Raw genomic sequence first — 20,032 nt, 5'->3', positions numbered from 1 at the left:
AGGAATGGAAAGAGGTGTGATATTTTTAAACACTCCTGGTTCCTTACCAGCATCTCTTTCAACTTGAGAAGAAAGAGCAGCTCTAGCCGTGGGCCGCATCTCCGAGGCCCTGGCAGCCTCACACCAGCGCTCACGGCCTCTTTAGGTTTCAAATGGACCTGGCAGGTCTTAGAGAGGAAGCAAGCATCTCTCTGTGTTTTCCCTGCTTGATACTTTGCAGAATGAACGTCTAAATGATAGAGAAATTGGCTTCCAGGCCAAGTCTCATTACCTTCCCGTAGCCAGACCACTCGTCTCTCTGCTGACAGCCAAGGTGCAAATTAGAAGGTGGAATATTTGTCACAGCCCGTTCGCAGGTCTGTCAGGAGGGCCCCCGTGTGGTCGGGCTGCGTGCTGGGAAGGGCTTCTGCAAAGACCTGTGAGAGAGCTGTTGTAGAAACAAGTGCAGGGCCCCAGCACAGCCAGTGATTTGTCACTCTACTGGGAGCCTATCAGAAACAGGCTGACGTCATCACAGTGGAAATACTCCCCCAGCTGTGTCTGCCTCAGTGACAGAGCAGAGTCCTGGAGAGTCAGGGAGAACTCAAGTCCGGGTTTAATTTACGTGCCAGGACGGGGTGCTTCCCTCTGTGACCGGTGTCACTGAGAGCTCTCTCCCCAGCCTGCAGATCAGTCCATGTCTTCCCTGCTGACTAGAATCCTTGCACCTACAGGGAGATTAGAAATGTGCAAATTGTTTAACTTAATTAGCAAAATCATAGATTTGATGGGGGAAGTTGAAGGAGCAGGGCTGGTTTTTCCATAGTAGGTGGCTTTATGGCCCTGGGCATAAATCCTACCTGGTTGGGGGGCCTCAGGAGGCCTGACCTTATAAAACCCAAGCAGGATCTGACCTTATAAAACCTAAGCAGGATCCCGAGAAGGCCATGTGGCGCAGAGAAAGCCAGGAGTCCGGGTGCCGGTCAGCTGCGAGACCCGTTGTTTTACCTCAGAGCTGCCATTTTTCTCATCTGGAAACAGGCAGATGACCCCTTACACCTGGTAGATACTTGGGCCTCCTTGTTCTGTAATCCCTGGATTTCCCTCCTGTCCTGCAGAACCACCCTTATGAAACTGGCCAGCACCAACACCAGAACCAGGGGCCATAAAGGGCACCTCCGCTGGCCTCAGGCTCAGGACCCGCCGTAGATGGAGGGGAACTAAAGCCAGCCTGTGTGAAACAGAGGGGCTTTATTTTGGTGATTATTTTTAAGGAGCTGATTTTCTTCTTATTATTATTCAAAGATGCCTCCAATGTTGTTTCCAGCTGAAGCACCAGACGAGGCAGTGTAGGAGAAAAATACTTTCCCGTATTCGTCCCCATCCCTGGGGCTGGTCCTACACAACCGGGCATTTCTGTGCACCCCAGTGACCCACCCCAGGCGTTATCCCTTACTGCTATGGGCTCCTCAGGAAGCTTCTTTTGGCCACTCTGCAGTCTTCTTCCTCTTCCGGTGAAGGGCAGGTAGCACACTCCCTCCACCCCTGCCGGGAGGGTCCCTGCTTCTATCCAGCCGCCCCCTCAGCCCTGGTGATTCTGGTTGAGAGCCCCAAGGGACAGTAGAATCACTTCCCTCAGAGCCTCACTCCCAAATATAATCCACTTAATATTCTCCAAGTTTGAGTCTGTAAGTCTGTGGCGAGTCCCAGAAGAGATCCCAGGCGATAGGAGTGTGAAGCATCACCTGCTTGGGTGGGAAGCAGGTTGGCTGGAAGGAGAATGTGGGATCTGGAGCCAAAAAGACCTCAGCCTGAATCTGCCCCCCACCACTCCGTAGCGCCCGGGCCTTGTGCAAATATTTACAAATAATTGCACAAATAATGTACCATGCAAATTCTACCCCAGCCTTCCATCCTTGGTTATGTAGTGGGAATAATGTAAGAATTAAAGAAAATACATTCAAAGGAACCAGCACACGATGTAGCACGTAGTGGGCCCTCAACAATGTTAGTGTCCCTTCCCTGCTTCCCTTAAGTGACTTCGGCCCTGAGAAGGGAAATGGTTGGCTTCTGAAAGAGAAAAGGCTCTGTGGTCTATAGTAAACAGAGTTTATGGAAGGAGAGAGAGTTTAGAAAAGCCCAGAAAGAAGGCTGAACTTTCCCAATGAGCTATGTTTCCCCTGCCTGTGTTCCTGTGGCATGTTCCCAATGACGGGCCCGGAAGCATGCATACAGCTACTTCTACGTGTGAGCGTACACATGCAGTGCTTTCCTGCGTGTGCACTGGACTGGAGGGGTGGATGCATGGTCCAGCCCTCCAATCAGTAAGAGGACCCAGGCGGGGACTGCGGCTCATGGGCATCTCCTGCAGCAGGCCTGCTAGGAGTGTCCCACCTGGGGGGTCTTCAGCTTCCATCTGGCAAACAGTGTTCTGTATGTGAGCAGCCTCCTACCTCTCTGCCTCATGCTCCCCAGGCCTCAACTTTTCTGAAAAGTACACATACTTGGCTCAGAAGACTTGGAGCAGATCTTACTTGAAAAGTGCTCTGGGTGACTCTTTTCTTGGACTGCTTCTCTCCTAACTGCCGAGCTCCTTATGTTAGTGGGACTGTCTGTCGCTTCCCAGATCCTCCTGGGGTGACTGCTTCCCGTTACCGCCACGGCGACCGCTTAATATTCAGTGCCACTTCCTTCCCCCACCTGTCCTGGCGTGTCTGTGGGGGGGGGCTCACTCATACGGCACACTATAATGATGTGCTTACTGCACGTTTACCCCGATGGCTTGTCGTGCATCCTACTACTTTTTAATTTGACTGCTGTGTTCTGTGAGTCATCCGTGGTAGCATGATGCAGTTAATGGATTAGCTGCTGCCTAAAAATAGCCAAAGCCCTCATGCAAGCAGCACATAAGCTGGTGTAGTCCCTCTGCAGCCAAGGCAAGCCGACGTGCCAGCGTTCCACATGCAGAGCCTGCCGGGAATGAGTCTTAAAGAACCAAAGACAGATAGTGGCTGCCCTGTGTTGGAAGCCCAGAGCCGGGCCGGTGGTCCAGGTCCTGGTGGAGATCCTCCTCTGGGTTCTGACGCGGGAACGGCTGCAGCAGGGAAACAGCAGCACGCCACGTGGCTGTGGTGCGTGTGTCCCTCCCAAGGAAGATGGGGGAAGAAAGAGGCTCTGTTCAGCCTTGGAGATGTAAGTCCCCCAACGAGGTGATCTCACGTGTTGTGTGTAGCTTTTTAAAAAATAAGCTTTAATTGTTAAGAGTAGTTAGTTCTAGGTTTACAAAAAAGTTGAGCAGAAAGTACAGGGTTCCCAGACGGTGTCCCCTATGAATGAAATCTTGCATTTGTGCAGCATATTGTGACGGTTGATGAGCCAGTATTGGTATGTTGTCATTAACTAAAGTCCATAGTGTACACTAGGCTTTATTCTTTGTGCTTTACGTTCTGTGAGCTTTGACAAATGGGTAATGTATTTTGTATGATATTGTAACCATGCCTTAGGGCAGCGGTTATCAACCTTCTGGCCCTTTAAATACAGTTCCTCATGTTGTGACCCAACCATAAAATTATTTTCGTTGCTACTTCATAACTGTAATGTTGCTACTGTTATGAATCGTAATGTAAATATCTGATATGCAGGATGGTCTTAGGCGACCCCTGTGAAAGGGTCGTTTGACTGCCAAAGGGGTCGCAACCCACAGGTTGAGAACCGCTGCCTTAGGGTATCATACAAAATGGTTTCGCCACCCTAAAGACCCTTTATGCGCTGCCTACTTATACTACCACCCCCGCCCCGAGGCCCTGGCGCCCCTGATTGTTACCTCTCTCTAGTTCTGCCTTTCCCAGAGTGTCACATAGCTGGACGCAGACACAATGTAGCCTTTCAGACTGTCTTCTTTCACCTGGCAAAATTCATTTATGGTTCCGCCCTGTCTTTCTGTGGCTTTGGTAGTTCATTTTTTTTTTTTTTTAGCACTGAATAAAGTTGTTGTTCTTGAGAGACAACCAAGATGGTGGCATAGGTAAACATCTGAATTTGCTGCCACGCACAACCACATTAAAACTACAAATAAAAGACAAAACAAATACCATCCAGAACCACGGGAAGGCTGGCTGAGTGGAAATTCTACAAGCAGAAGGAAGGAGAAAAGCGCATTGAGTCGGGTAGGAGGTGCAGAGGTGTGGAAGTGCAGAGGTACGGAGGCGCGCGCGAAAGGGGCTGGCAGCTGGGTACGCTGTTGTCTTTCTCAATCGGGAGGGAGATACAAGCTCCTGACTGCTCTGAATTCCAGTTCCAGGTGAGAATTTAGGGACCCAGACTCATACAGAGAGAAACTGGACTGTCTGGCATCAGGATATGAGGGCGGCTTTCTCACAGAGGTGCTTGCAGCAGTCATTGCTCCTGCACAGGGCCAAGGGACACAGACCCCAGGACCTCTCCTAGGCAGAGCAGACTGGCAGCCATTGCGGTTTGCTCCGCCCTGGTGATTCCCTGAGACGCCGCCCCACCCAATTTACAACCCCACCCAAGCTGTGCACAGAGGCTTTTGCATATGAATGGCCTGGCCTTTCTCCACCTAAAAACCTAGGCAGACTCAGTGAGTGCCAAAGCCCCATTGAAGCAAGTCTTGCCCCATAAGGGTGTCTCCAGCACAGAAGTTCTCCCATTGTAGACACAACCGGTCCTCACAACCAATTGGCCTGGAGGTCAATTCCTGCCAGTGATACCAACAGCAATCAAGGCTTAACTACAACAAGACTGTGCACACAGCCCACAAAGGGGTGCTCCAAGAGTGTCCACCTCAAGTAATTAGGGAGGCTGAGCCACTGGGCCCTATAGGACACCTAGCACACAAAGCCACTCTATCAACACAGGGAAGCAGCCAAAATGTGGAGACAAAGAAACAGGTCACAAATGAAAGAAATGGAGGAAAGTAAACTACTGGATATAGAATTCAAAACCACGGTTATAAGGTTACTCAAGAATCTTCTAGAAACCTCCGAGAAATTTAGTGAGACCCCCCCAAGGATATGAAAAAGGACCAATTAGAAATTAAGCATACACTTACTGAAATAAAGAATAATATACAGAGATCCAACAGCAGACTAGAGTACCCGAAGAATCAAGTCAAAGATTTGAAATACGAAGAAGCAGAAAATACCCAACCAGAAAAGCAAAAAGAAAAAAGAATCCAAAAATATGAAGATAGTGTAAGGAGCCTCTGGGACAACTTCAAGCATACCAACATCCAAATTACAGGGATGCCAGAAGAAGAGAGAGAGCAAGACATTGAAAACCTATTTGAAGAAATAATGACAGAAAACTTCCCCTACCTGGTGAAAGAAATAGTCTTACAAGTCCAGGAAGCGCAGAGAACCCCAAACAAAAGGAATCCAAAGAGGACCACACCAAGACACATCATAATTAAAAAGCCAAGGGCAAAAGACAAAGAGAGAATATTAAAAGCAGCAAGAGAAAAACAGTTACTTACCTACAAGGGAGTACCCATACTACTGTCAGCTGATTTCTCAATAGAAACTTTGCAGGCCAGAAGGGAGTGGCAAGAAATATTCAAAGTGATGAATAGCAAGAACCTACAACCAAGGTTACCCAGCAAAGCTATCATTTAGAATTGAAGGTCAAATAAAGAGCTTCACAGATAAGAAAAAGCTAAAGGAGTTCATCACTGCCAAACCAGTATTATATGAAATGCTGAAGGGTATTCTTTAAGAAGAGGAAGAAGAAGAAAAAGGTAAAGATAAAAATTATGAACACCAAAGTGACAACAAATACATATCTATCAACAAGTGAATCTAAAAATCAAGTGAATACAAAATCTGATGAGCAGAATATACTGGTGAATATAATAGAATCAGGGGCATATAAAGGGAGTGGACTGGCAATTCTCAGGGGGAAGGGAGTGTGGGGAGTACAGGAAGAGACTGGACAAAAATCATATACCTATGGATGAGGACAGTGGGGGGGGGCGGCGGTAAGGGCAGGGAGTGGGGTGGGAACTGGGTGTAGGGGAGCTATGGGGGGGGAAGCGGAACAACTGTAATAATCTGAACAATAAAGATTTAAAAAGTAAATAAATAAAATAAAAAAGGTAAAGGTTTAGAGGAAACTCGAACAAATCCAGTATAAACAGGTCCCCCGCACCCCCCGCAAAAAAAAAAAGTTGTTCTTTATGCCACACTTTTGTTAATCCTCACCGGAGGATATGTTCCCATTTATTTTTAGAGAGAGAAAGAGAGAGGGAGGAAGAGAGAGAGAGAGGCATCAATTGGTTGTCTTTTTCCTGTATGCACCATGACTGGGGATCAAACCTGCGACCCTTTGGTGTACGGGATGATTCTCCAACCAACTGAACCACCCGGCCAGGACCAAGACAAGCATTTTTAAGCCCTGAGAGAGGAGAGCCAGTGGGATGGAATCTGTGTGCCGAGAGCTGCCCTGGTGGCTTGCTGAGCAGGTCCTATGGGCCTCCCAGCAGTGGGGGCCATGGGAACCATGCAACGATGTGCAGGAAGCACCCAGCTTGTGGCTTGGAATTAGTGTCTGGAGGCCCCTCAGCACCAGCCTGGAGTTTACTAAGCAAGCCTGAGACACCCACCGAGGACTGAGTCAGGCCTGCACCACAAAGTTTAAATATTGGAAACAACACTAACAGATGTCCTACACTCAGCTGAAGACGTATGACTGTTTTCATTGATAATTTTTCAACATTGATGTAAGTGGGTCTCTTGCTGAGCTCTTTAGTCCTTGTTCCAGGGTTTTCTGGGGTTCTTGATGTGGAGAATGTAGTCATGCAAAGTGGCCTTCGAGGAAAGCAGGCTGGCTTTTCTCTTCAGGTAATGCAGGATCAAGAATGTCACTGGCAGACAAGTTAGGAACTCCCAATTTAATAACTGCACCGGACGCGGACACCCACTGAAACCTGTTCCGGAGCTGCCGTGGCTCCAGGACCAGGCAGAGTCGGTACATTTGGGAGACTACCAAGCAAAATGTTTTGTCAGATGCCCTTCACATTTGTGAAAACAGGGACTCCTGTTAAGGAAATAGTAGGCAAATTTAAGCAGCAGACGTTTTGTGTTCTTTATATCTTGTTTTTGGTGCTATGCACATATGTGTGTATATAGACAGCACCCATCGAAATATTCAAACAGCATAAATATGTGTTTATGCATACAGTGTTTAAATACAATAGTTATTGACTGAGTAGTTAAAGGAATTTTATTGAACTTACACACAGAAGAGCAAAGAATGATCATAAAATCCAGTCATTAGCCGGAGCAGGACTATGATATTGAATAAATTATTATTGGTCCAGCTGTGTTGCTTGCTTGTCCTGATTACTCCATTTGAATAGAAGGTGGAGGTGATGGGTTTAGAGTGTTGGTTTAGGGGGCTGGAGAGAGGGAGGGAAGACAGACTTCTCAGAGAAGCAGTAGTGAACACATGGGGTGCCTGCAGCAGCGGGGGGGGGGGGGGGGGGCGGCGGAGAAGGAGGAGGGCAAAAGGTGATCTGGCCCTAAAAGAGAAGTCCTGGCTTCCAGGCATCCAGAGATGAGAAGCAGTGGGGCCTCCAGCTGACATATGGACAGAGGCTATTCATCCTCACATTTTATCCTATCACTGCTTCACGTATTTGGAAAAAGATACATTTATGGATGAAAAAGATGGACTGTGTGGCGCTGCCAGGAATTATGTAACGTCCTTTCGTTTTTATATGGTGCTGCCCTCAGGAATGTGTGTTCATTGGGGTTTAAGCAGAGACCGTTTGAACCCCCACAAGGTCATGAAACGGATGGTTATTAGCACAGCTGAAATAGCAAAGAGGAACCTCAAGAGTGCAGAGAAAGGAACGAAAGTTTGATTCTATGAGGTCATGATGAACTCAGCATCTGACAGGGACGCGCTGAGGGAGCCCGCTAAGGCTCAGCCCAGAAAGCTGCCTGTGAGTGGTGAGCCAGTCCCCAGGCAGGTGCTGCCCCTCTCCCTGGAGAGAACTGGTCGCCCAATTTAGTCCCTGCTGAAAAGAAGCAAGGACAGCCAGTGCCTCTCAGCGTCTAAACATTGACCTCTATTGGCCAGTTGTGCCGTTGCAGTGTTTTTGCAAATAGAGGGCAAACACGGAACTAGTTATTCATTGACAGTTAATGAAGAAGTCACAGGGAGGGATTTTTCCGTCGAAGTATATATGGTCGTGTCTGTTTTCTTGAAATTCCCTTAGAGAGGAGCCTCATCTACCTCCAAGCACGCAGTCAGTGCTGATGGGTGCTGCATTGGGCATGCTCAGTACAAAGCTGATGACCTGGTTTCATGTTTGCCTTCCCTCTGTAAACACACTGCAAGGCGTGCACCTATTACAGGCCAGAAAGCATCCTAGACTCTGGGCATGGAAAGATGAGCAAAACGGACAAAATCTCCACCTTTGTGGAGCGTATAGCAGTGATAGCGAACCTATGACACGCGTGTCAGAGGTGACACGTGAACTCATTTTTTTGGTTGATTTTTCTTTGTTAAATGGCATTTAAATATATAAAATAAATATCAAAAATATAAATCTTTGTTTTACTATGGTTGTAAATATCAAAACATTTCTATATGTGACACGGCACCAGAGTTAAGTTAGGGTTTTTCAAAATGTTGACACGCCGAGCTCAAAAGATTTGCCATCACTGGCATATAGTCTTGTGGGAGTTTGGGGAAAGAGGTGAAACAAATAGCATGAGTAAAACAATAATGCATCGAAAGATAGTAAGTGCTATGGGGGAAAACAAAGCAGGGTAGAGAGGGCAGGAAAGCTAGGGATGGGGTGTTGTTATTTCAAGCAGGGTGGTCAGCGAAGCCCTGGGAAGGGCAACGGAAGGCGACAGTGCACAGGGCAGACGGGATTCCAACTACAGGAACTAGTGTGGATACAGACGCAGAGGTGCAGGTGCAGTTAAAGGACCAGCAGGAGACAGGTCACTGTGGTGCAGTGAGGAGGGGGCATGCAGACCGCGGCTTGTGCATGGTGCTTGTCCTCCCAGTGAGAGGGAGCTGGCTTGGCCAGAACAGGGGCAGTAGAGGCAGTGAGACGTGGTCTCATTCTAGGTAAATTTGGAAGAGAGGACAGACAGGATTTGCTTTGTGATTTGATGATTGTAGTATGAAAGAGCCGAGTCAAAAGTGATTCTGGGCCCTTGAATGACTGGAATAAAGGAAGTGCCATTCACGGAGATGAGAAGAGCATAAGATGTGCCAGTGGGCAAGGGCATATCAGGAGGTCTGTTTTGGACACATTGCATTTGCGTTACCAGTAGGTAGCCACTTGGACATCATGAGATAACATGGTGGCCAGGATCCAGGTGTGCCTTGTGAAGTTACTTGTTTTGCACACATGTTGTCTCCCCACTGAAGCAAGAGCTAGGTCTTAAACAACAGGTTCTCTTCTGCAGTCCCTCACATTTAGCAGATGCTCAGTGTGGTTACTGAACTTTATTACAACTGCAAAACCTGGGGTGGGAACATGTGATCAGCAATATTGGAAGCTCTCAGCACCATAGGAGAGACCTGCTTGGGCCTCAAATTCAAGGAACTCACAGCCTTGCCGTTCCAGTTTAAAGTAACATCGTGTCACAAAATCCCACCGAGTCTGTTTCTGGCCAGCACAGTAGCCATCAGCACAGATAGCATGTTTTGAGGTAGATAAGTCTTCTCCAAGGGAATTTCTAACAGACCTAACTACATATACTCTTCCTGAAAAATCCCTCCGTATGGTTTCTCCATTAACTGTTAATGGTCAGTTAACCTTTAGGAATGTTTATGTCCTTCTGATAAACCTAACTATGAAATACACAGATTGGTTATGGATATTTTAGTATCCTTTTCTGAGATATGTCCAATGAGAGTTTAACTTTCACCAAAGAAAGGGAAAATACTTACTTTAGTTGACATACATGCAGACCCCAAAAAAGTACATTTTCTAGATAATTCAGGTTACATATAGTCAGGAGGGAAATGTCTGAGGATAAATATTAGTGAGGATGAATAATCAGTGAGGAGAAAAAGTAGCATTTGGCATGAGCTATCCAGTCCACTGTTTACAATAATCACATTATCTGAATAATCTTTCACTCTTGGTTTGTGTAGACTCACCTGAGGATGTGTGTGTGGCATCTTTTCCAGGATGTCAGAGCTCCTTTGGGAGGAGGCAAAGCCAGAATTTAGGAAGGAGGGACCAAAAATAAGCCTTTGAAGTGGTGCAATATATCTTCCCAAACCTACTCAAGTTAAAATAAATTCCTTTATCATCAGCTCTTTTTAGTGCATATCTTAAATATTCTCTCCCTCATCACTTTTCTTTCATGAATTGTTAGGTAGGCTGTTCAACCTACAGACGACCTCATGGTATTTAATTCTAAGACCTGCCTTGGGAGTGTTGAGATGAGGGAGTAATGAAGGGCTTTCAAATGCCCCCAAACTTTATGGAGTATATAATTGGAAGCATATGCATCTACATCACAGCCTTTGGAATAATCAGTAGTGTTACTTGCTATAAAGGCCTTGAAAACATTTCTTCTCAATGAGTCTGTAGATACTGGGTAACACGTAAAAGTCTCAGATAGACTTGTCTATGAATATGCAGTAGACATTGTTTTCAGAACATGGAATATTGGCTGCTCTGAGGAGTGTGTACAGTATGGCTCACACACCAAGAAAACTGTCAACTGGTAGGTATTAGGCTTTCTGTCGGCAAGGAGACAGACTGCCCGAATCAGGGGATCATCCAGGAACATGCAAAACCAAAAAGGCCAATATGTTTGCAAATAGGGCTTCCAGTATTATGAATGTCACATGACCTCTGACAGCTGTTAGGCAGGGATAAGCAAACAGTGAGTCTGGTAGATTCTTAGGAGATATTTATACTTCAGAACTTTGTTTTTATGACTTGGAAATACAGTTTAAAAATCCCCACTTGGAGAAGGATTGGTTCCTCTGCTCAGTTTGTGATGTTAATGACTCTAAGAGGTTTGGGGCAGGACTTAGGAGCCAGCTCCAGGGTGGCTCTCCCACTTGAAACTCAGTGGTCATCCCCATCGGATACTGTAACTTGTATGATTGTTCATATGTGTATGCAAATATATGTGTGCGAGATATAAATGTAGCTCTGTAATTGAATAGCAGCCTCATCACACATTTATATGGGGAGACTAGAATTGTATGAGTAGGTGTAAGGCAAACACTATTTCACAATTTTCTGTACCATGAAACCATGAGTTCCTGCCATTGGGATCCTGTTTATTTCAAGTGACATTCACCACTGTTGGGGATAGTAGGAATGTCAAGTTCATCTCTCTTAGTGGTATTATATCTCTGTTCATAAAGGCAGAGATCGGGAAAAAGAAAAATGGGTTGGGAGACCAAAGAGACTGGATTAAATCCCAATTCCATCAATTCACAGCTGTGACATTAAGCAACTGATTTAATCTCTCCGAGACTATAATTATAGTTCCCTATTTATAAATTAGAACAACAATGCTTTTTTCACTAGTATATTGTTAGCATTAAACAAAAGGCTTTTTGTAAAGTTTGTATTCTAATGTTCAACAGATAGTAGGTACTCAAAAAATGTTAACTTTCTTTACATTTTTAAAATATCCCAGAACTATGAAATGTTCCCCAGATGATATTCACATTGATATGGGCTCATGCTCACACACTATAGTAGTAGGCATGCGGCTCACAGGCTGAGAGTTTTACATGCTTGTTGTAGATGAACCAGGTACTTGAGATGTATATGTGACATTGACCCTCTCCCAGCAACGTTCTCCCCTCAAACCTCCCCCGATTCTGCTTCCCCTAAATTCCTAGGGTACACATTCATTTATCCAATAGATACGAAGCCTCAATTATGTGCCAGGTACCCCTTTTAGGAGCCAGAGATACGGTGATTAACACATAGTGCCTCCCTCGTGGAGCACACACAGTCCAACTCAGACCCACATCAGCCCTGTCGCACAGAGAAGAGTCTTGTCCCATGAGCTAATCAAGCACAAGGCCTGCGCCTTGCTCAGTGCTGAACACTCAGATGTTCTTTCATCCTTGGGGGTCGACGGACTTTTCACAGAGCCCAGGCCTAGAACTGATACTCAGTAAAAATGATATTTTGCGTGCTGAAGGGACTTTTACACTGGCTTCGGCCCAACATCTGCATACGGTAAGTACAAATACAGCAGAAAATTAAGAGCCTCGTTAGTGTGTGTTAGTGGAGGAGATTTGTGGAACTGCCTCATTTTGCTCCATTCAGCTTCTGTACTGCACATGTGTGAAATAATACCTGAATAAAAGGTTTCACTTACTTCCTTTCTGTCTCCCCTCTCTGTCTCTCACCGTCCCACAGGTCAGCGTGGAGGTGTTGGTAGAGTACCCTTTTTTTGTGTTCGGACAGGGCTGGTCGTCCTGCTGTCCAGAGCGAACCAGCCAGCTCTTCGATTTGCCGTGTTCCAAACTCTCCGTTGGGGATGTCTGCATCTCGCTGACGCTCAAGAACCTGAAGAACGGCTCGGTGAAAAAGGGCCAGCCCGTGGATCCCGCCAGCGTCCTGCTGAAGCACGCCAAGGCCGACGCCCTCGCGGGCAGCAGACACCGGTATGCGGAGCAGGAGAACGGCATCGGTCAGGGAAGTGCCCCGATGCTCTCCGAGAACGGCGAACTGAAGTTTCCAGACAAAATCGCATTGCCTGCAGCGCCCTTGCTCACCAAAACAGAACCCAGCAAGCCCGCGACCACGAGGAAGAGGAGGTGGTCGGCGCCCGAGACCCGCAAACTGGAGAAGTCGGAAGAAGAGCCGCCTTTGACTCTCCCCCGGCCTTCGCTCATTCCTCAGGAGGTGAAGATTTGCATCGAAGGCCGGTCCAACGTGGGCAAGTAGGAGCGGCGGTGTGGCGTGGGGAAGGAATTCGGCCCTCCCTTACCATTTGTATCCAGATTACTGTACTGTAGGCTAAATAACACAGTATTTACATGTTATCCTCTTCCTTTAGGTTTCTGTTCTTACCTTGTCGTTAGAGTTACAGCTGGTGTTGCGCAGGAGACGGTGCATATGCTTTTTCCACGAGTGTCTGGCCGTGGGCGAGCGGGGGGCCAGCACGGGCGGGCGCGGCCATGCGCCCGGTGGAATGAAAGTGGCTTTGGAGTGGCTGCCTTTTCTAGCAGCGCCAGAAGCATCCGCTGGGCGCTGACTTCTGCTGGTTTCATGAGGAAGTTCGGGGAAGGGGATTGCAGGGGTGTGCGTGCGAGTGTGGGGGGCGAGGGCAAGGGGTGTGGGGAGTGCAGCAGGGGTGGCACAGCAAGCAAGGGTCTTCTCTCTGCCTCCCCCTGTCTCAGGCTCTCAGCACGGGGTTGCAGCTCCAGAGACACGTCCTCAGGAGGTCTCACGTACAAAAGAAATATCAGGAACCCAGCCTCAGGGCATCCTAGAGAGGATGGAAAGCTAACCCTGTAAAAGAACATTTTCCCCCCTCCAACATATTTTACAATAAAAGCAACTTTTAATCATATAGATATGTATTTCCCCCTATGGGGCCTGACTGCACTGATTTTTTTTTTTTTTAAGAGCAACTGCCACCCGTGGGATTTCATTTCTGCTTCGCTAGTGCAGTGCCGCCCTGCAGCGGGGTGGAGCGCGAGCGCCCACTCTGGTTCTGTGCAGTGTTAGGAAAACCGATCAGGTGGTCGCATTGACTTCCTCCCAAGAGGCAGGTGGAGCTGCCCTTCAGAGAGCTGCGGCAGCTCTTCACCTTGGGTTTGCAAATCTTTTGTCTTTTAACTCTAGTACTGTTTATAGTTCATGACTCGACTCGGGTGCCACTTTTTTCAGATTCCAGTGTGACGTGAGGAATTGGATTTTGAAGATGAGCATATATATTGCTATCTCTAAGCACTTACAATGCTGTTCACACTTTATTACCAAGCATCTTGGTCTAGCATTCAACAAGTACTGTATCTCACTTTAAAGTCTTTGGGAAGAAAAAACAACAACAACAAAAAACTAAGTTGCTATCTTTTTTCGACACTGTAACTGCATTTCAGCTCTGCAGAGTTTCTCACGGCAAGATATTGACAGTTTCAATGTGGTTTAAAAGGATGAATGTGAATCATGAACCAGTATGTGACAATGAATGACCACCCAGTGCAGCCTGGAGGGAAGGCACTTTCACTTTGATGTTTGAGAAAGGATTAAAGGCATATGCAGAGCTGGCAGAGAAACTGAGAGAAAAGGGATGGAAAAAAGAATACTCATTTTTGTCCAGTGTTTTTCTTTTTATGACGAACTTTTAAAGAACCTTGCGATTTGCACATCTTGAGTTCATAATTTGTGTGATATTCCTGCAGTTTTTATCCAATAACATTGTGGGAAAGGTTTGGGGGACTGAACGAGCATAAATAAATGTAGCAGAATTTCTTTCTAACCTGCCTAAACTCTAGGCCAGTTTATAATGTTCCTTTCAAAATTTATTTTGGTCTTTCTACCACATCTGTCACAAAAACCAGGTCTTTGGCAGGACAACTCTGAGAATTTTCTTCAGATTCATTGAGAGAGTTTTCCATAGAGACATTTATATATGTGAGCAGGTTGTTTTTTTTTTATTCATTGTTGTTGTTGTTAATGTTTTTTCAGAATGACTTTTTTTTTTTCATCTGAAATCAAATCAAGATTTGGTGTTTGGTACAAACCCAGAAAGGTATTTCAGAATTTAAACCTTTCATTCCCAGAGAGGTGAAATATTGTTTGTGGGTTTTGAGTTTGCATCTCAAAGTGCTTTAAAAAAAAAGTTTTATAAGTAGGAAGAAATTTTTAATATTCGTACTTGGAATGACTGTAGCTAATCTGAATAAAAACTTTTGATTTTCCTTTCCTCATTGAGAAATAATACTTTTTTTTTCATTTCACAAATTTAAGAAGTCCTAATGTCAACCCACATTTTGGCTATCTAGTGTTCCTTCACATTTTGTTCTCAACAGGACTAATGAGTTTATAAACCATTTTCTGGAATGTACCAAAAACATTTGAATAGATAGAGAATAGCTAGAGCCGGTCCTTGACTCTATTTGAATTTCATCACCCTCCCTGCATGCTCACAGAGAGTTGGGTGGGTCTATTCTCGCAGTCATAATACTCCTTTAGTGCTGTATTTTTTAAAGCGTTTCTGTTCAGAGAACTTGCTTAATCTTCCATATATTCTGCTCAGGGCACTTGCAATTATTAGGTTTTGTTTTTCTTGTTCTTTTATAACCTTTGGTGGCAAGAGGAATACGGGGCTGCCACATCGACTTTGTCCTCATTGGCACCACTATTTACAGTAGCCACTCCTGTGGACTCAGAAAGACACACAGCACCTGTTGGCTTACTTTGAGCATTGAACTAACTGGATCCACAACACCAACACTAAAGTGGGAAAATATACATGATTGGAGCAATAGGAACATCATCCTCATTTTTGTGCTTCTATTTCAGGTAGAGGAATTATAAGAGGATCGGTTCTTTCTCAGCATTGTCCCATTTCACTCCCCTGCTTTTCCAGCATGTGCAATACTTTCCATGCCAATAGAGTCTGATCAGTGTGGTCCAGTTAAAGCTCACACCCTATTGGCTTTTTCCTTGTTTGGAGGGGAGGAACTAGAAGGGGAGAGCCTCCAGCTGCGAGCTCCCCCTGCTGCTGTGGATGCTGAGTGCTGGGCTGGAGCCTTCAGGAGCCCAAGTGTCTGTCGCCACGTTGCAGAAAGAGCAAGCAAAAGAGATCTAGGGGACCAGCTGCAGTTCCGCTGTCACCACGATGAATAGTGAATGTGGAGTGTGTAGAGGAAGGAGGCAGAGTCATTTCTAAGGCGCACTCTGGAGCAATAGAGCCAGCATCAACCCATTTTCCACACCCTTTTCCGCAAGTGGGCAGGCCCCGCCTGAGGTCTGTGTCCTTGAGACTTTGAGCTGTGCCTCTGAGCGCGCTGGAAGTGATGTGTGTGTGAACTGTGAGCGTGCAGGCCAGTGGCTGTGGAGGGGCCACCTGCCAGCACTGCTCACTCTCCTCTGTGGCAGCTTTCTCTTCAAATAGGAAGAACATCCAGGGGACAGGGAACCTCCTCCTGTTGGCAGACCTTGCTGAACTGAGGCTCCCAGAGCAGCCTTTGTCACCACTTCTGTGTAGCAGACCTGGCAGTGACAGGCGTAGAAAATTTCCGGTGCCCTGCAGCTTACGAGAATCAGCCTTGTGCCTCTGTACTGTGTCCACTTTGCAATATTTGCCTACACTGTCTTTAGCTCTTTCTTTCCTGTTTTCCACTTTTAAACTAATAACAGCAGGCCTTTTGCATTTACAATGGAACACAATCACCAAGAAATTAGCCAGGGTGAAAAGAAAAAACAATATAATAAGAAACCAACAAACAAGAACCTCTCTTTATAGGGATTTCTACTAGTAAATATAGAAAATGACTGTTCCTTCGAATGTTTAACTTAAGAATTATTTCAGTTTGTCTGGGCCACACTGGGGTGCAGATAAAGAGATGGGTGCCACTTACCTCAAACCTTTTGAAGTGGAAATCCAAATTGCATTTTCATTGGGACTTTCAGGATAATTTTCTATGTCAGTCAATTTTGTTTTCCCCAACTCGCCCCGTTTGGTTTGGGATGATTTGATTTTCGTCACTGCTGTTGTCGATCCCCTTTCTGACTCTGCATTGTGACCCTCTGTGTTTTTTGTTGGGTGAGTGTGTAGGGATTCCCCCGCAGGAAGTGGCAGCAGCTTCCCCCTCCCCCACCCCCACCCCACAGGAACTCTGCGGAACCTTTCACACCTCTTACTCAGGGACGGGCTGGCGTGTGTGTGGTACACTGATGTGCCCGGAGCAGCACTTTGACTGCTCTGGAGTAGGGCTGTACAACTTCGAGGAATGTTTGGATTTCCTGCACCTTGTGGATTACTCCTTAGATCCTGCATAGATCGCAATATAATGCTGCGTGTTCACGAGGAACAGCAGCTCCTAGTAATCATAAATCCACTCTTTGCACATAGTTCGATCTTTACTGAAATATGTTGCCAAAATTTCTTTTTGTTGTAGCTTTGGAATTTTTTTGTTTGTTTGTTTTTTAAGGAAACAATTGACAATACCCTTTAACATCTGTGACTACTAAGGAAACCTATTTCTTTCATAGAAAAATCTCAGTGCTCTTGAAGACACTAATGCCAGGCTATTTCAGATTTGGGTGAAGAAGCAGAGCTCTTGGGACAGAAGGCCAGGCTTTTTTGAGCTGTGTTGGTTGTCATGGCGACTGTTTCATGTACCATAAGCAGCTCAACAAACTGTGGCCTGTTCTCTCCTAACCCTTTGCAATTCCTGTTTTCTGGTCACCGTGATGATTCCAGGTGACAACAGGGCCGCCCGTCTCCCTGGCCCAACCCAGCTTCCTTGGCGGATATGAAAGAAAAGGGAATTATGCTTTTTTTTTTATCCTTTAGAGTGGAGTGGAGGCCTTTGCTTCCACTTTTGTGTTTTCAACCCAGAATTTCTGAAATGGAGAATTTAAGACATCAAGTAATAAATATACAGAGAATATACTTTTTATAAAGCACATGCATATGCTGTTGTGTTGGGTTGGTTTCCTCTTTTCCACGGACAGTGTCGTGTTTCTGTTGATAGGGAAACTCCAAACGATTTGCACACCTCTACTCTGGAGCCGAGACTTCTACAGAGATGACCTCGCTTCAAATGTTACTTACTGATGGGATCTTTTCCTGTAGCACTAGACCTTGTGGGAATTTCCTTTTTTTTTTCCTTCTTTTTAATGTACACCTAATCTGAGAAGCTGAAGAAAAGAAATTTTTGAGGCACTCACTTTGAGGAGTACAGGTAATGTTTTAAAAAATTGCACAAAAGAAAAATGAATGTCGAAATGATTCATTCAGTGTTTGAAAGATATGGATCTGTTGAAACAATGAGTTTCACACCTTGTTTGTAAAAAAAAAAAAAAAGAAGAAGAAGCATAAAGGTTGAAAGTTACTTGTTTTTCTTTGTATATAGAAATTCGTTGCGTCTAAATGATCAGATTTGTATGGTTACGGCCTGGAAGAATTACTGCGTCAAAGGCTCTTCAACTATACCTATGCTTCATTTCTGTTTTCGTTACATAGAGCCCTCCTTCTAAGAGAGGGCAACTCTGTATTCTGCAGTTTGAGAATACTGTTCATTCCTATGCTGAAAGTACTTCTCTGAGCTCCCTTCTTAGTTTAAACTCTTAAGCCATTGCAACTCCTTTTTCTTCAGAAATGATATTTTGACATTTTCAGCACTTCCTGTTCCAATAAACCCAAAGAATATAATCCTGAACAAGAAGTGTTTGTAACAAGGGATCCTAGCTACCAATAAAACAGGACTCATCGTGAGGACAAAAAAAATATTCCGCCTTCTTCCCCCCCACACCTCATTTAAATGGGGGGGTAAAACATGAAATTCAATTCAAATGCCTCATTTTACTTCAGTTAACTTTTTCTTTATATTGAGGCCAAAATAAATGTGGGACAACTTCTCAGAAAAGTCATATTCTGTCCAAAAATCAAGCCAGCCAGCGGATACTGGACAGCTGTGGGGATATTGAGCAAACCCACCTACAATTCTTACATGCAGAATCTCAGCTGCTCCCTTGCTGTTAAATGCAACATTTCTGGTAGCTGCCATTCACGGCAGGAGGGATCAGTGGCCTCGGTTTTTCAGTTTTTTGTGTCCTCTTGACTTGCATACAAACGGTTCAGCTGTATTAAAATTAAGTGCATTTGGCCAATAGGTAGTATCTATACAATAACAGTCTCTAAGAATTTCCGAAACTTTTCTTATCTGAAAGGACTCGAGTCTTCCACTGCAGATAATTGGAGACTTTGCCCAAGTTTTCTTTCCCTTTAGTTTGTTCGTTTACTGTCTGGATGGCCAATGAGCCTGTCTCCTTTTCCATGGCCAGGCTGAAGGCCTGTGTGGGAAGCGTTGTTTACAGTCATCTTTGCTGAGATAACAGACTGTTCTCTGGAATATCAGGGCTGAGGCGACACTAGCTTAGAGCTGTCGTCTTTAAAAAGCAGGTACCAAGAAGCCAGGTGCGTAGATTTCCTCTGGTTCTCACATGAACCACCTACTCTTAAGTTATTATCTGGCCCAGGAGTGGGGTAGATTCTTTAGTACATGACCATTAAACTTGACACCTGTGCGTTGGGTTCTGTGAATACTCCCTTTTGGCCTTTGGGTGAGGTTTCTTCGTCCCCGGCCATCACTGCTCACCTGTCAATCCAAATCAGTGTCAGCGAAGGGAGGTTTCAGGACAGCAGCCCTCGTCTCCGTGGTGGCCTTCAGTGAGGACAGCCTCCTAACTTCTAGCCAGTGGGGTCCCGGCCCAGAACCAGGTCTGAGACCCGTCCTTATGGATGTGTTAATATCTGATCATTCAAACTTCCAACCGTAAGCCTCCCGCCGGCCACGGGAAAAGAGACGCCAGAACCGTGGGCACTGTCAGACTGACGTGGCCAGTACAGAGGAAAACTAGGGAAGGAGTGGTGATTTGCACCTTATCGAAAAGAAAATATTACGTGCATACATAGTTAAGAGCTTTTATTGTGACAGGAGAACTTTTTTCCATATGCGTGCATACTCTCTGTAATTCCAGTGTAAAATATTGTACTTGCACTAGCTTTTTTAAAACAAATATTAAAAAAAATGGAAGAATTCATATTCTATTTTCTAATCGTGGTGTGTCTATTTGTAGGATACACTCGAGTCTGTTTATTGAATTTTATGGTCCCTTTCTTTGATGGTGCTTGCAGGTTTTCTAGGTAGAAATTATTTCATTATTATAATAAAACAATGTTTGATTCAAAATTTGAACAAAATTGTTTTAAATAAATTGTCTGTATACCAGTACAAGTTTATTGTTTCAGTATACTCGTACTAATAAAAATAACAGTGCCAATTGCAAATGTGTCCTTGCCTTGTGTCAGGTCCTCGAGGAACGCTGAGGCTG

General features: G+C 45.4%; 1 protein-coding gene across 14 annotated transcripts in view; it reads left to right on the top strand.

Annotated features, from left to right (window-relative positions):
- Positions 1–19,988, top strand: part of ATXN1 (ataxin 1) — a 422,285-nt gene extending 402,297 nt beyond the window's left edge. For all 14 annotated transcript variants that reach the window (XM_059688693.1, XM_059688694.1, XM_059688697.1 and 11 more), the window contains one exon: positions 12,374–19,988. In XM_059688693.1, the coding sequence (XP_059544676.1) occupies positions 12,374–12,904 (531 nt within the window). In that variant the 3' untranslated portion in view covers positions 12,905–19,988. The remainder of the gene's footprint in view (positions 1–12,373) is intronic.
- The last annotated feature ends 44 nt before the right edge of the window (positions 19,989–20,032 follow it).

Source organism: Myotis daubentonii, chromosome 3 (assembly GCF_963259705.1).
Source record: "Myotis daubentonii chromosome 3, mMyoDau2.1, whole genome shotgun sequence".
NCBI classification, from domain to species: Eukaryota; Metazoa; Chordata; class Mammalia; order Chiroptera; family Vespertilionidae; genus Myotis; species Myotis daubentonii.
Note: the sequence above shows the minus strand (reverse complement) of the source record. Positions and strands in the feature narration are given on the sequence as shown.